Source organism: Oxyura jamaicensis, chromosome 4 (genome assembly GCF_011077185.1).
Source record: "Oxyura jamaicensis isolate SHBP4307 breed ruddy duck chromosome 4, BPBGC_Ojam_1.0, whole genome shotgun sequence".
Classification (NCBI taxonomy): Eukaryota; Metazoa; Chordata; class Aves; order Anseriformes; family Anatidae; genus Oxyura; species Oxyura jamaicensis.
Window position 1 is genome coordinate 18,306,809 of NC_048896.1, and position 14,125 is coordinate 18,320,933.

At 42.9% G+C, this 14,125-nt stretch overlaps 1 protein-coding gene across 5 annotated transcripts in view; it reads right to left on the minus strand.

The window, feature by feature from the left end:
- The window catches only part of VSIG1 (V-set and immunoglobulin domain containing 1), a 34,308-nt gene that overhangs the window by 14,471 nt on the left and 5,712 nt on the right, over positions 1–14,125 (minus strand). For 3 of the 5 annotated variants that reach the window (XM_035324657.1, XM_035324659.1, XM_035324662.1), the window contains exon 2: positions 3,861–4,021. In XM_035324657.1, coding sequence (XP_035180548.1) covers positions 3,861–4,021 — 161 coding nt within the window. Of the gene's footprint in view, positions 1–3,860; positions 4,022–6,890; positions 7,251–14,125 lie in introns of those variants that run through there. The other 2 variants (XM_035324658.1, XM_035324660.1) reach the window with 2 other exon arrangements.

Sequence of the window (14,125 nt, forward strand, 5' to 3'; positions counted from 1 at the left end):
AAGCAAGGTAAAATCTGCGGCTGAATACTCCGGGGTGTTAAATTAACACTGGCACCAGTCCTCACACTGATCTTATTGATTTCCCTCGAAACAGAACTGCGGCTGAGGTTACATATCTCAGAACACTGCAAAATCTGTAACATGACGGTATAAAACATTAACGTTCTCTTGGAAAGGACACCTACGGCCTCCATACTTAATATATATAATGTTCTCAAATCTAATAATGTAAAGCTCACCCTCATTAATTTTAAAAGCCAAAATAATCTTAATGACCTAAATTTGCCTTAATTAATTCTAACATTCTACAGTGTTAGCTCTATTATTTGCTGCCACTGCAGAGAGAAATGGCCATATTACCAGTTATGTAAATACACATTATTTATTAGGATGAAGATTTCATTATGTTTGTCATGGAGAATATCCCCCTATTAATTCTTTTTATACTATCCACGTGAATAACAGGGTCCTCGATACAGCTAGCACTTAGTGAGGTGTTGGGAATATTTAGGATTGTAGCAGGTGAGATAACAAGTATTTGCTGTAGCTTTTTGAAAAATTGTAAGTCTCCTATCTTTAAAATGTTTGGCAGACATTTTCTACTCCCAAAAAATTGAAGCTGAAAATTTATCCATTTAATTGTTGAAGAAATGGCAATTTTTTAATAACAGTAAAATTTTTAATAAAATTTTCTGGAGAAAATAGGCACTACTTGTAAGAAGTATTCATTATTTATTTGAGATGTGTTAGAAGAATCTAAGTATATTATAAAATGTAATAATTTTATCCAACTTAAAATGCAAGCTGCTGTTCTGGTATTCAGTAAACTATAGTGACAACATGTTCAATTCCAGTGTTTTTGTCAGCTCACCAGTATATTGAATATATTTTTGACTTGCATTTTAGTATTCTTTAAACAATGTAAGCCAAAGCTGGCAGTCTCTTCCGTTGCCATGCATATACTTTCTACTTGGAAGAAAATACGAAATTTAACTTCAGCTGCATGCCAAGGAACCAGGGCAAAGCCAGGTTTGTAGAGACAAAGATTATTTTTTGTTTAAACCTGTAGGTGAAAGGTATACATGCTCCCAGGCACTCTGTCCTTTCTGAAACCCAGAAAAGTCACCAGTACAAAATGGAAAGAGCAGCCTCAAATCACTGTGGGTTTCGAGACAGGTTGAAAATCCGATTTCATGTTCAGCCATGTTGTGTGATTTCTTTAAATGGGTATTTTTCAAAAGCAGTCACAGTCCTTTCTTACCACTGTTTGTATTACCATGATTAATTTTGTGAATAGGTTCAAAATGCCAAGGAATCACCGTGTTGTGGTAAAAAGCTGCGGGACCAAATAATACAGGGCTGAACGGGTTGCTAAAAGCATTTTAATTACAGCACCCCAGACCTGCAGCTCTGCACACGCATGCACCCTCTGAATACAACAGCAGAGTGAAGGGTTTTCTCCACACCTCGCTGAGTGTAGGGCCGAGGGTAACGGGCACTGCAGTGAAGGGAAGTTTTGCCTCTGTCCTCAAGGAGGATGGCATTAGCACTACCCCGTCGCCTTGCCAGATCGTATCGACTTTATTTAATGACAATGCAGATCATCCATTACCAATGGATGTGTGCTGTGGTGTGAAAGTGAATTTGCCGTGAAATTAGTTTCAAATGGGGAGAAAACCAGATCGTTTATTCCAGTCCTTATAGGCCCAGCTTCCCCACTAAATTCAGTGGGAGCTGCAAAATACGGGACTGAGTGCTAAAGAGATTGATCCGTAAGGTTTTCCCTGGCATTTTGGAGCCTTGCGTCAGTTAATTTTTTTTTGGAGCATATTCCAAACCACCCACAGTATGTTCTGATTACATTCCTTAGGGGATATTTTCTCATCATCCATCACAGCTCACAAACGTTTTTTCCCCTTTTGGATCTCTTGATGCTGTCCCATGCTCCCTCTGAAATACTTTCAGCTACAATATTCTTATTTTTCCTGGTTGTGATCAGAAAATGTATTTCATTTTTTGTCTTGCAATGACGAAAATTTAACACAAGTAAAATGGAGAGACTGTAACTGAATCTGGAGAATATGGGCTCGCTCCTGTCTTGGTGCTGTACTTCGCACCTGAAGGAGTGATTGAAGTCTGTGCTACAACATACTGGATCAAAATTACAATGCATTACTCTGTGCGCAACTTAGTTAGGAAACCTGAAGCTGCCACCCTTTCATGAGTGGTTCTTTATTTAAGAAAACAGTTTTGACATGAAAAAAGCAACTGATATGAGTAACAACTAGTCATACAATTAGTCAGGAAGGTGTGCATATATCCGTCTGTCATTTAGCTGGAGTCAGAACTTGGGATGGGCCCACTGTTTGTGCTTGTCACTGCTAGAGGTTTTATTTGTGGCTATGATACACAGCAGGAGGGTAAGCAGTTCCCCTGTCCTGTGTTAAATTGCTACTTCTTGCGTACTGGCTACGGCTCAGTGCCAAATGTAGGAAGTACTGTACGTTCTGCAAATTGCACAGTCTAATTCTGCTCTAATTGATAAACAGAATAGAAGGTATAACTCTATCAGCTGTGGCAAACCTCTGAAGGTAATGTTATTAGGAAGTTGTTAAACATGACAGGAGTATCATCAGGGTGGGCTGTGCCAGTGATCTAAGTCAAACCTGTTTACATCAACCCTCAGGTGTAACACCGAGCAGGAAAATTGAACTTGTAGGAGCAAAATGTTAGCAGTAAGGTTAAAACTAGGGGGGAGAACAGGGGCTGATTGTCTTAAAGGCCAAGCCTGACAGTAGGGTGTGGAAAGAAGTCACAGTCTTCAAGGATGCAGTGACACTTCTAAGCAGCATTTCTTCTTGTAAAGGAAAGTGTTGCTGACTGCTCAGCACCTTGCTGGGTGAGCTAAGGGGAACTCAGAGCCTGCATGTTGTGCTGGATTAATTTCACACCCAAACATTAGATTAATTGGTAGCTCTTGTAGTCTGGCTGCTAGTGTGGGTATGTACAGAAGTTGCACATCCCATCCCTTACTCCCTGTAGGCAGGCCAGGCTGCTCTGCAAGGCCTTCAGAGCCACGTGAGGGGCTGGGGCAGTGGTTACAGCAGGCAGCTGCCCAGTACTTGGTGTCCCTTGCAGTCCTGCTGCCCTCTCCACACTGATACTTCATCCTACCACACTGTACTGCTGCAGGGGGAGATGCTGGTCTCAGGAAGGGCAGGGAGCACTTGCCTTTGATCTGTAATTGTTCTGCTACCGCAGTGACACCCACGGGATGCCGCAAAACGCTAACACAAGGTAACTGGGGCAGATTTCCCACTACTGCTGCTGACTTGGGCTGGTGGTCTGTTGTTATGCACTGCTCTCGTCCCGAGCTGCCCAATAGTGGCAATAATGGAGCTCACATTTGACCCTGAGGTGGGGAACACATTGTCATAGGCAAGGGCGTCTCACCAGGAAAACCACGTTCACAATAGAAGGAAGTGTCTGCCAGACAAGAGAAAAGGGAGCTGGTCCAGGGGCCGGAGCACATGTGTGATTTTTGGACACCTGAGCTTTATTCCACATCACGCTTCCTCTGTGACTTGGAGCAAGTTGTTGAAGCATCTGAATGCCTCTCCTACCTTCTCATAAGTTTCCATGGGAGCTCAGGCATGCAGTAGGAATTGGGAGCCTCAGTAGCTTTGTACATCTGCCCTAAAATTCACTGCACCTCAGTTCTTTGTCTTTAGTGTGGGAACACCAATGTTACCTGCCCCCAGGTCTTAGCGAGGATAACGCTATAAAACATAACAAGATTCTTTAAGGACGTCAGGACATCTTAAACATATCTTCATATTAATAACAAATAAATATCTTACGGTGTGCAGCTGGCTCTCTTTGGCACTGTAAAAGCTCCACTGGATAAAGAAATTTCCCAGCGGCTGAGAACTCGTGTACGTACAGAGGAGGGTTGCGTTGCCGCCTGTCGTGACATTCACTATCTTCTCAGGAACGGTCACCACAACGCCGCTGGCGTGACCTGTGGGCAGTAAGCACGGTGAGCAGAGACCTGCTGGGGCCAGCCCCGGGAGCTAGGCAGGAGAGCCTTGCTCCTGCTTCATCCAAACAACCTGAAGGAGATGTCTGTCCTTCTCCTTTCAGCAGTTTCCCTTGGGCTTGGTGGGGAAGTTTTCATGATAACGAGCTGGGAGTAAGTTAAGCTAACAAGCACATATACCCCCAGAATAGCTCCCCCCTTAAAACCAATAATATTCTGACAAAGCAGAGCTCCCGAAAGCAGGCCTGTTCTCACCTGCAGAGCCTTGTCTTCTCACTGAGCCTGCGGCTCAACGGAACCTTTCTTCTGCACTCTCAACGCTCTCCTGAATCTCATGCTCTCATTCACAGCTGTCCTGAGGCCTCTTTTACAGCTTTCTTGCCTTCTTTTCTGCAGTTGCTCCTTTAGATGTCTGATCTTTATCCGTGACTCACCATCTGCTACAGCGTTGTCTCTTCTTGTATTCTTACGTTCTGTTTCTGACTCAGTGGCACTGTTGGGTTCCCCCTGTTTGCAGCCTAGCAGCCTTTCTCCATTTTCCTTTTGCTAACTACTTTGCTTATGTTTAGGTTCCGTATGGCTTCCATGCAGAAGCTGTTTGTTTTTTTTTTTTCCAATGTATGAGTGATAGAGACAAACATACAAAATATTATTCTCTTAATGGAATATCTGTGCATCTTAGGCTAGGGTGCTGCTTCTTAGAATTTAAGCAGAACCTTCAGCAACATCAAAAGAATATTTTGCTCAAATTATCACCATCACCCACATGAGAGAAAACATAGTTTAAGAAAGAATTTATTTTGGCATTTTTAACCATGCAAATGTTGCAGATTCATTAGCTCCTACAGTAGGCAAGTCTTTCTCAACCTGAACTCTTTGGGGTCTGACTTCCTTGTTTGATAGCTTGAGTATTAGAAGTTCAGTGGAAGGAAGAAGGCAATAATCCACTTTCCATGTCAGTTTTGGCTAGGATGAGAACTAGCGAGCTTTAACTGCAGCGAGATATGCGTTATATGTGAGGGCAGTCTCACAGGAATGGTTGCAGACTGACCTAAATTAGTGTGGATCCTGCCGTGGGGAAAGAGGGGATCCCAGTGCTGTCTGTAAGTCCTGCTTGTCCTGTGAGTTCCCAATAGCTTAATCCTTACTGTAATCTAATATGAAAACCATGTAATATTATTTCAGCTGTCTCAGTTCATTGTTCTCAGCTTTAACAATAAGAGTTGGCCAGAAGATTATAGTTACTTGCCACAATAATTCTTGCAAGTTTTTTTTTTTTTTTTTTTTCATTTATTTTCTCTTCTTCATTGGAATTAAGCTACGGTCCTTCAACACAATGGCAAACTACTGAAAACATCAATTTTCCAGTCATCTGCTCTGTGTGTTTCCTTCATCACTCTCTGTGTCTGGAGTAAGGAGTGCCACAGCTTGGATATTACAAGCTTTTCCATGAGAAGTTAGCAGAAATAACTCCATCTTCCATAAAGTTGTGTGTTTGGAATAAATACTTTCAGCTGAAATACACTTGCATAGTTCTAGTAAACATATAAGGCCAAAACCTATAAAACTTTCTTTGTCCAGCAAGGTTGTTAAAAGCCACCGCTAATTCTAAGATGGTGCTTTTGACTGGAAATGGAGTAAGCTGGAACCATACAGCCTTCTGTTTATGGTTTCGAACTCATAATCCCATCTCATCCATACAGCCCTTTTGATTTCAGTGAAAAAAAGCACATGACTAAGAAGTGACCCCATAAAAAAGGCTAGTGTGAGCAGGACTACAACTTCTTGATAAACCATTGCTCTGTCTTTTACTCAGCAATATAACTGTGTGAGCATTTCCTTGCTACAGAGAAAGTGACTGCAGTTAACTGGAAATCATCTACTTTCATTGCAGTCCCATGAAGTTTTTAATGCTAACAAATAAATACCAGTTTGCTGATATTTTGCTGGCCTCCACAGAAACCTGCAGTCAGTGGTTCCCCTTGCTACGGCCATGCTGCTAGCCTTAAGTCCACAACTGTGGAACTGGAGGACATTGTTTTGCAACGTATTTGTACCAGCACTGAATTCCTTTTAATTTCTAACGCAAAAATCTGTGGAGTTTGTGTGCGTGAGAGAGGTGACATTGAAATACTAGGAGCAACTATTTAAATTATTTCTTTGGCATCCATAAAATAGGTGATTCCATCTTGAAAAGAAAATGAGGAATCTAACTTTCATTTTCGTTAGTAGACATAGTTCATCTCCTCCCGGAGAATTAGACTTAAAATATCTACTCCTGGATATAATAAAAGTAGAGCTTAGCACAATACATTGTCTTTGAAAAATGAATAATATATTATTTTTAATATACCATATATTTCCTAGATTCCAATGAGTATTACATCCTCACTTAACTTCACGGAAACCCGAATGATTATTTGCATGCTTAAAGTTAAGCATACCCCCAAAAAATTGGTGGGGATGGACCCAAGGCATAATTTCCCAGGAATATCTTGAAGAGGAAACAAAAGCCAAATGTGATGAAACCAGCCTTGAAGGTTAGGTTTTCTCACATTCAGCTTTTGGCTCCTCTTGAAACGGTCTAGCACTCTACATATGAACTTGTTGCCTCCTCCTGTCTGTAAAGCAAAGCATTGGTTTACCAAAGCTAAAATTCTGTCCTTGAGCAAAAAATTATTATCAGTCAGAAGGCAGCTTGCTGATTTCCACAAAATAGCGTGGTGTTGTAGACACAATATTCATTACATCTAGAAATAAATCCCGAGAGTTTTCCTAGTTTGCCAGTCAGGTTGACCTACTCTCAAGTTCCTCTACTTCAGTGTTATTTCAATCAGTTTGTTATTCTTACCTGCAAGAGTGGCTAGGATTGGAAGTATCTTCAGCATCGTTGCAAACATCTTGATGTTTGGAGAGAAGAGAGACCAGATGCAGGTTCTGACTTCGACTAAAACTCAACCGTGGCTTTTTTTTTTTTTTTTCAAGTGGGTTTTTGTTTTCCTTATCAGCTATGTATCAACACGTCAATAAGCTTTTTATTCTCCTTTATCACATGTATGCCTTTCTCCGACTAGTGGCGTGATTGTTCAGTTTAAACCATTTTGTGGGGTGTGAGCAACTGAGTGTTTTGTTAATATTAAACTTTTGAGTCAGAGAAGCCCCAGTTCTCCCACCTTTACCAAAGCCCAGCAGTATTTGCCCTCATAAGCACTCCCACTGAGCACAACTGAAGTATTTGTGGATCTATTAACAGCCAATCTGATTACCAGTGTTGGAGTCAGGCCTAGTATGAATAAGGAATAATCTTTATTTCCTGTTAATTTGATCAGTTTTTTAAAAAAATGTGTATCTGGAGATAATACTTGGCTAGTACATTTCTGTTTTCAAATTTATTTCTCATACTGTTTTATACAGAATTGTTATGTTGGACTTATGGTTGCCTTGAAATTTCTGTACTGAACTCACCAGGAAGATAACACTGAAATAAAACACAGTTTATCCTCTAAACTGATAATACAATTCGTTTCATCCAGTTTGGATGCATGGGGTTGGATGCTACTAATACAAAATGCCAAGGTGAATATATTGATTTTTATTTAAATCTTAACACCTTAATATTTAGCCAAAAAGCAATGGACGAAGGTTAGGACTAATTGCAGTAACTTACAGTAGATAAGTTTGTCCTTGATGAAGTTAAAACACCTCTAATTCTCTGAGGCTTGTGAGGAACACGAGTTGCTCAGCTTCTTGAAGAAGGCAGCTTTGCTGTCTTTATTCCGTGTCATTTGATTGACGCTTGTGCAAAGCCCCGAGCTGAGATGGGAGTAGCTGGCTGTGCACGTGCAGCCATGCGGCAGTAGCTGAAGATGTAACAGAGGGCAGCATTGCCTTTTAGATGTGTGCCTGCACCTCTGCCCAAGACAATGAAAACAGGCAGTGACTTTTTTTCCGTGCTTGGTGAAAACACGGGTCTAGTTCAAGCCTGCTGATCCAGCCTCTTTAGTGATGGGCCACCCTTTCCACAGCCAGGGCCTTGCTGCAGCTGGGGAAATGGGGCTCAGCCACTGGCCATGTTCAGTGGGACAGCTGGGGATTTCCAGGCTCACCCTGGTCTCTGATGGCTTGTGACGTGGCAGTAGATTCTTCATAGTAGAAGCAGTGAGTTGCTTATTGGGTTAATTATAATCAGGATCAGGCTTATGTAATTAAGTGAATTTAATCCTGCCTGCTATTGCTGTGCAGATTCCTGAATAATCTCTGTGTGGATGTCAGTGTTTGATTGTATTTTTATATGAACCATCTCAAAAACAATTTATAAAAGAGGTCTTTTCCTTAGTTCTGACTTTCAGTGCTTCACGCCGTGTTCCCACGGGATAGGCAGTGTTTGCCTTTTCGTGACAAAGAGGACAAGACTTGGAACAGCTGTATGGCTCACCAGGGATGCACAGGAGACCTCGAGTCCAAAGAGAAATATCACAGAATCATAGAATGGCTCGGGTTGGAAGGGACCTTAAAGATACCTGGTTCCACCGCCCTGCCATGGGCAGGGAAGCCACAGGGATGTACACACAAACTCTGATGAGGCAAAGCATTGATCCACTTGTGGAGCAGGTATGCCAGAGGTGGAGCAAAGACTCTTATCTCCTGATAAAATGGAAGGGGCCAGTACCAGGAACTGTATGTTAACAGACTTTGTGACTCAGGTCTGTGTACACTGAAACATACTGAGAAATGTTGCCTTCCAAGGAACTCCCTGGTGCTCACTTTATAAATAGAAGTGTCAGCTATTACAAAAATGAAGCCCGGAGGCACACCCGGAGCAAAGCAGCAGGCCTTTCTGCGCTGCCTTGCCTAGACAAGCACTTCGATGACACTTGGGTTGCTTCTATTGGCCCAAAACACGATTTTAATCTAGCTGTAGAATTCCACATTTAACTTGACTAAGCTCAGCAGCACTTCAAGTGCTTTGTGTTCCTGAAATATTCTAAGTAGGTTATTGTTCAAAGGCACCAAACTCAGCATAATGTGATTCACAAAGCTCTCTAGTTCCGCATCTCACCTGATTGCTGGGGATGCAGAGAGGAAATGTAATTAAAAATTCAAACAAATACAGTAAAGGAGCTGCCTTAACCCTCTAAATCCATCATCAGATTGACTTTCAATTACACTTTACAGTTTACTTACTTATTGTGCAACCTTGTTTGTTATCTTAAAATATTTATAAGCTTTTGTGGGAGTATTTGGAGCCTAAAAGTAAATTTCTGTACTCAATGTAAGTTTCAGGCTCTCAGATAGTGGAAGTCTGTAAAGGTACCAACAGTATAAACTCTTCTGAGGAGAGCACCATGGTTTATTCCCTCAAAATAACTTGGTCAGAAATATACATAACCCTCTGTATCAATTTCCAAGAACTTTTTCTTATTTGATTAGTACTTAACCCATGTCAGGGGCTGTGCTCACAGAAAGGGGGTGCCAAACCTGGTGCAGAGGGTCTCTCTGGATCAGCTGTCTGCGTGTAGCCCCCCTGGGGCTGGCAGTGGCCTGGGATGTTATTCCAACATTCCCACAACCCTGGAGTATTGCAGTTGGTGTAGCATGGGCATTTTGAATTTTTCCAAAATGTGGCAGGCAGTTAATTCAGTGGGATTTTGTTAAAGCATGCAAAATGCTAAACCTCTGCCATCTGATCTGGCCTGTTTGACAGCCACAGAAGAGGTGGGAAGTTTTCTTAGCCTCTATCAGCTGTGGGAAGCTGATGCCTGCTGCCGCTGAAGGGATTTATTTGTGTGCAATACATTCACAGAATCATAGAACGGCTTAGGTTGGAAGGGACCTTAAAGATCACCTGGTTCCAACCCCCTGCCATAGGCAGGGACACCACCCACCAGATCAGGTTGCCCAGGGCCTCATCCAACCCGGCCTTGAGCACCTCCAGGGATGGGGCATCCACAGCTTCTCTGGGCAGCCTGTTCAGTGCCTCACCACCCTCTGAGGGAAGAATTTCCTCTGAACATCTCATCTAAATCTCCCCTCTTTTAGTTTAAAGCCATTCCCCCTTGTCCTGTCATTATCTGCCTGAGCAAAAAGTTGTTCCCCATCGTTTTATAAGCCCCCTTTAAGTATTGAAAAGCCTCAATAAGGTCACCCTGAATTGTTCTATTGCATCAGAGCCACAACACCTGTCTCCACACAAGTGTTTATTTACTCCTTGGAGTCTCCTGTGAAATTGGTGAGGAGTTAAGCATCTGGATACAGTTGTAGATCTGGCTTAGGCCTTTGGGGTTGATGGTAACTCTCTGTCTTTCCTGCCTCCTACTCTGAGAAAAGCCTCCAAAAGCAAAACAGCTGCAGCTGCTGGTGCTTGTGCTGGACGGGGCGTGCTGGAGAGAGGTTTGTTGCAGAAGCAGAGAGGTTCACAGCAGTCATGGTGGCAGCATAAATATTCAGTTTGCCCCGCTTGTTTGGCTGGTGAGCTGTGCACCATGAGAGCTCTGGCTGACTCAGGCTGAAGAGTGACTTTCTAACAAAAAGTACCAACATCAGAGAAACCCTTTCTGTGTCAAAACCAAGGCAAGGTCTCTGCTGCTTGGTAAATCACACTGAAGTGGTTCATTCTCTGTGCAATTGTGTTCCCTTGAATTTGCATTGGCTACATAACCTTTTCAATGCCTATGATTAACTTTGGTTGTATGCCTTTTTTTTTTTTTCCTCTTCTTTTTCATGTTGTTTTGAAACTGAAGCTAATAAAGCAGAACAAAACAGAAAATTCACAGTGAGGATCTGGGGATTAAACTGTCTCCCTTATCAGAGGGAAACTTCTTTTTTCTAATCATCACTAATCATCACTTGCATTTTCATAAGCAAACAATTTTTGAAACTGTTAAGTGGGATCGTTCCTTGAGTGGCAGTATTTGTCATATACCTGTCTGAAGTGAAAAGCGCCTTCAGATTAACAGTGTGAATAACTACAATTTGTATGGTGCCTGCATGTCTTAACAGGTATGGTAATGTAATTTTAAGCTAAAACCTGAGATAAAATTCATGCAATTGTCTTGAACTTGATGATTTCCACCTGCTTCTGTCATCTCTGAAATGGAGGTTTTGGGTAGATATATGTTAAAATGGTGTTAGATTTTGGTGCTTTTTAAACAGACAAGTTCATGTGGTCAAATAGAAGGCAATCTCACTTGTTATTTAAAAAATAGTTTTTAATTCTCACTGTTTCAAGGAAATACTTGGACACAGGTATGTCGGTGCACTTCTTTACATGGCTGCATCACTCTGCAGCATGTTTAATGTGTATCTCTGCATTTCCCGAAAGCCTAGCATAGGAGCACAGTACTGGGAGAAGGTTGCTGGTTTAATTAGCTTTAATTCTGGCTGAGAATGATGTGATGCTTCTGTGGTGGTTTTACCGTGCTAGGTGGCTGAACACCACAACCGCTCTCTCACTCCCCCTCCTCAGATGAGGAGGGGAAGAAGTAAAGGAAAGAACGACTCACGGGTTGAGATAAGAATAATTTAATTAAAGATAAATATATATATATATATATTATTAAGCAAATATTATTATTAATTAAACAATTCAACTAAAGGGAAAAAAGGGAAAGGGGAAGAGGGAGGGGGAAAGGGAATAACTAAACAAAACAAGTAAAGGCTATGTGGAAGTGCAGAGGAAAGAAATTACTCTCTACTTCCCACAAATGAGCGATGCTTGACCACGTCCTTGAAGCAGGGCCTCAACGCACGTAGCCGGTGTTCGGGAGGAGGACAGACATTTTCACAACGAGAGCCCACCCCTCCCCTCTTCTTCCTTTTTCCACCTTTTATTGCTGAGTGTGACCCCATATGGTATGGAATATCCCTTTGGTTGGTTTAGGTCAGCTGCCCTGGGGATGTTTCTTTCTCACTTTTTTGCCCACCCCCTAGGAGGGTCAGAGAGAGTCCTGATGCTGTGCCAGCACTGCTCAGCAGCAGACACAACACCGGTGTGATCCCACTGCTGTTCTAGCTACAAGTGCAGAGCGCAGCACTGTATGGGCTGCTGCAGGGAAAGGTAACATCCCAGCCAGACCCAGTACAGCTTCCTATCCTGCTTTGGTAGTAATCCCATTATAGCTGCTTTAATTATTTGAGTTACACTGAGTATGGCAGAGTCTAATGGCGTTATGTGACAAAGTTGTCTAGCAGAGGATCAGCTATCCTGAATAAAAAGACAGTGCAGAAGACCCGTGGAGAGAAGCCTAAGCACATTTTTGTCATGGTTTTGATTTGCCTGGGGCAGGCGACCAAAGTTATTCATCAACTGATCGGGGCTTGTATCCTGCAGCCCAGCAGCTTTATTGCACACCACAGACTAGCAGTCTGAATTCTTCGGGAGCACTTGTTATCCTTAGGTGCTCAGGTGGGCAGTGAGTTTGCAAACTGGAGGGAAGTGATGGAAATGAAACTGCGAGCAGCCTGTGTGCTATGGGAGCAGCTGGGAAAGCTGCAGGGTGTAACCTTCCAGTAACAAGTGTCTTGTCCAGTGGCACACAGCGATGCGATTGGGATGAACTAATAAAAGCAGCGGGGCAGCCTGGCCTGGCATGCTTCCACCCCCGTCCCACCTTCCCTCACGGCAGCAGGATCCTGCAGCCAGGAAAACGTGCTACTGGTGGAGAAAGCACCGACCCTTGGCCCATAGCTGGGGCATGCTGTACGCCACCGCTGGCTTTGTGGTCCAACACCAACAGCTGCACCCCATGCTGTCTCCTGGCTCCCATGTGGCAGCTGCCTTCCTCCGAGCTGACGGGCACCAGCCCTGTGGGCAGCCGCCGTGCCCTGCAACTTTCCAGACTCCATTTGTAAGCTGCCCCGTCATTCCCCGGCTCTCACAAGGAAAAAACCAAAAGCCTCAGGTTTGCACCAGCCTCCCCAAAGAATCACATTGCCTTTCAGGTTTATCAGAAATGCAGTGGGACTCTTTTTGCTCTTTTCCGCACCGACCACTGAATATTGCTTCTGTGCCAAGGATGATGTAAAACTCTTACTGGGTGGCCTTTTCTGTAACGGTCGATGAGTAAAGTGAAATGTTCTTGGAGCCTGTATGAAATGCTGAAAAGCTTCCAATTCGCTAAGCAGACAGCTCGCAGAAAGAAATAATGGCTTAAAATCTGGTTCATGGACTTATATCCTCTGTACCACTGATGTGACTAGCATTGAACGAGCATTAGGTCTTTGTTGTGCCCTGAAATGCAGGTTAATGCCCTATATCCAGCGGGGACTGTTTTCTTAGCACCCATAATGATCACTGTTTTTGCATCTCTAGAAAAAACTTGTTTGCAGTTTGCTGCGACTGTGGGAGTCAGGTCACGCCCCAGTGGACAACTGACCTGTAGCTGATGGATTAGAGCGGCTGTACGTTGCTAACAGTAATTACATGTAATTAAAGTGGCTTCCTGGGACAGCAAGACCTTGACCTTGCAAGCAATCACTTGCAGCCTTGATTTTAGTCCTGTGGCGTCAGCGAGACTGCTTTGGCATTGAAGTGAGCCATGGGGATGGGGGCTGGAGGAGAGGGGGACACCACTGAGCTCACGGGCTGTGGAAAGCTGCTATCTAACCGGTGTGTTCCATCGTGGTAATGCCTTGCATGGGGATGGCAGTGACCTAAGATGCAGCAGGACTGTCAGATTTCTCATGAGCCATGTAATAATTAATGCTTTTCCCTAAATCCCTAGCTCCAGGCATGCTGGTAGTGAATAATGTTGTGAAAGTTCAGTTTGTATTCTCTTCTTCCTTAAAGTAAGGATGTTTCTGTCATTTTGGTTGCATGAAAAAAATCTTGAAATAATTCCAAATACATCCTAAAAGAGCATGAAACAGAAAACAAATCAACTAGGTACATTTATTTTTAATATTTTTAATATTTTCATAGTCCTGTTCATAGTTTTTGACTGTTTGGAGTGGCCCTGTGTAAGCACAGAGCTACCATGAACGTGTCGTCATTTGATTTAAGAAGGATTAAAAAAGATTAGCAACTTCTTGCAATTCAGACTTTGAAGGCAAACAGGACAATACCTATTCCCAATTTTTCTACATCAA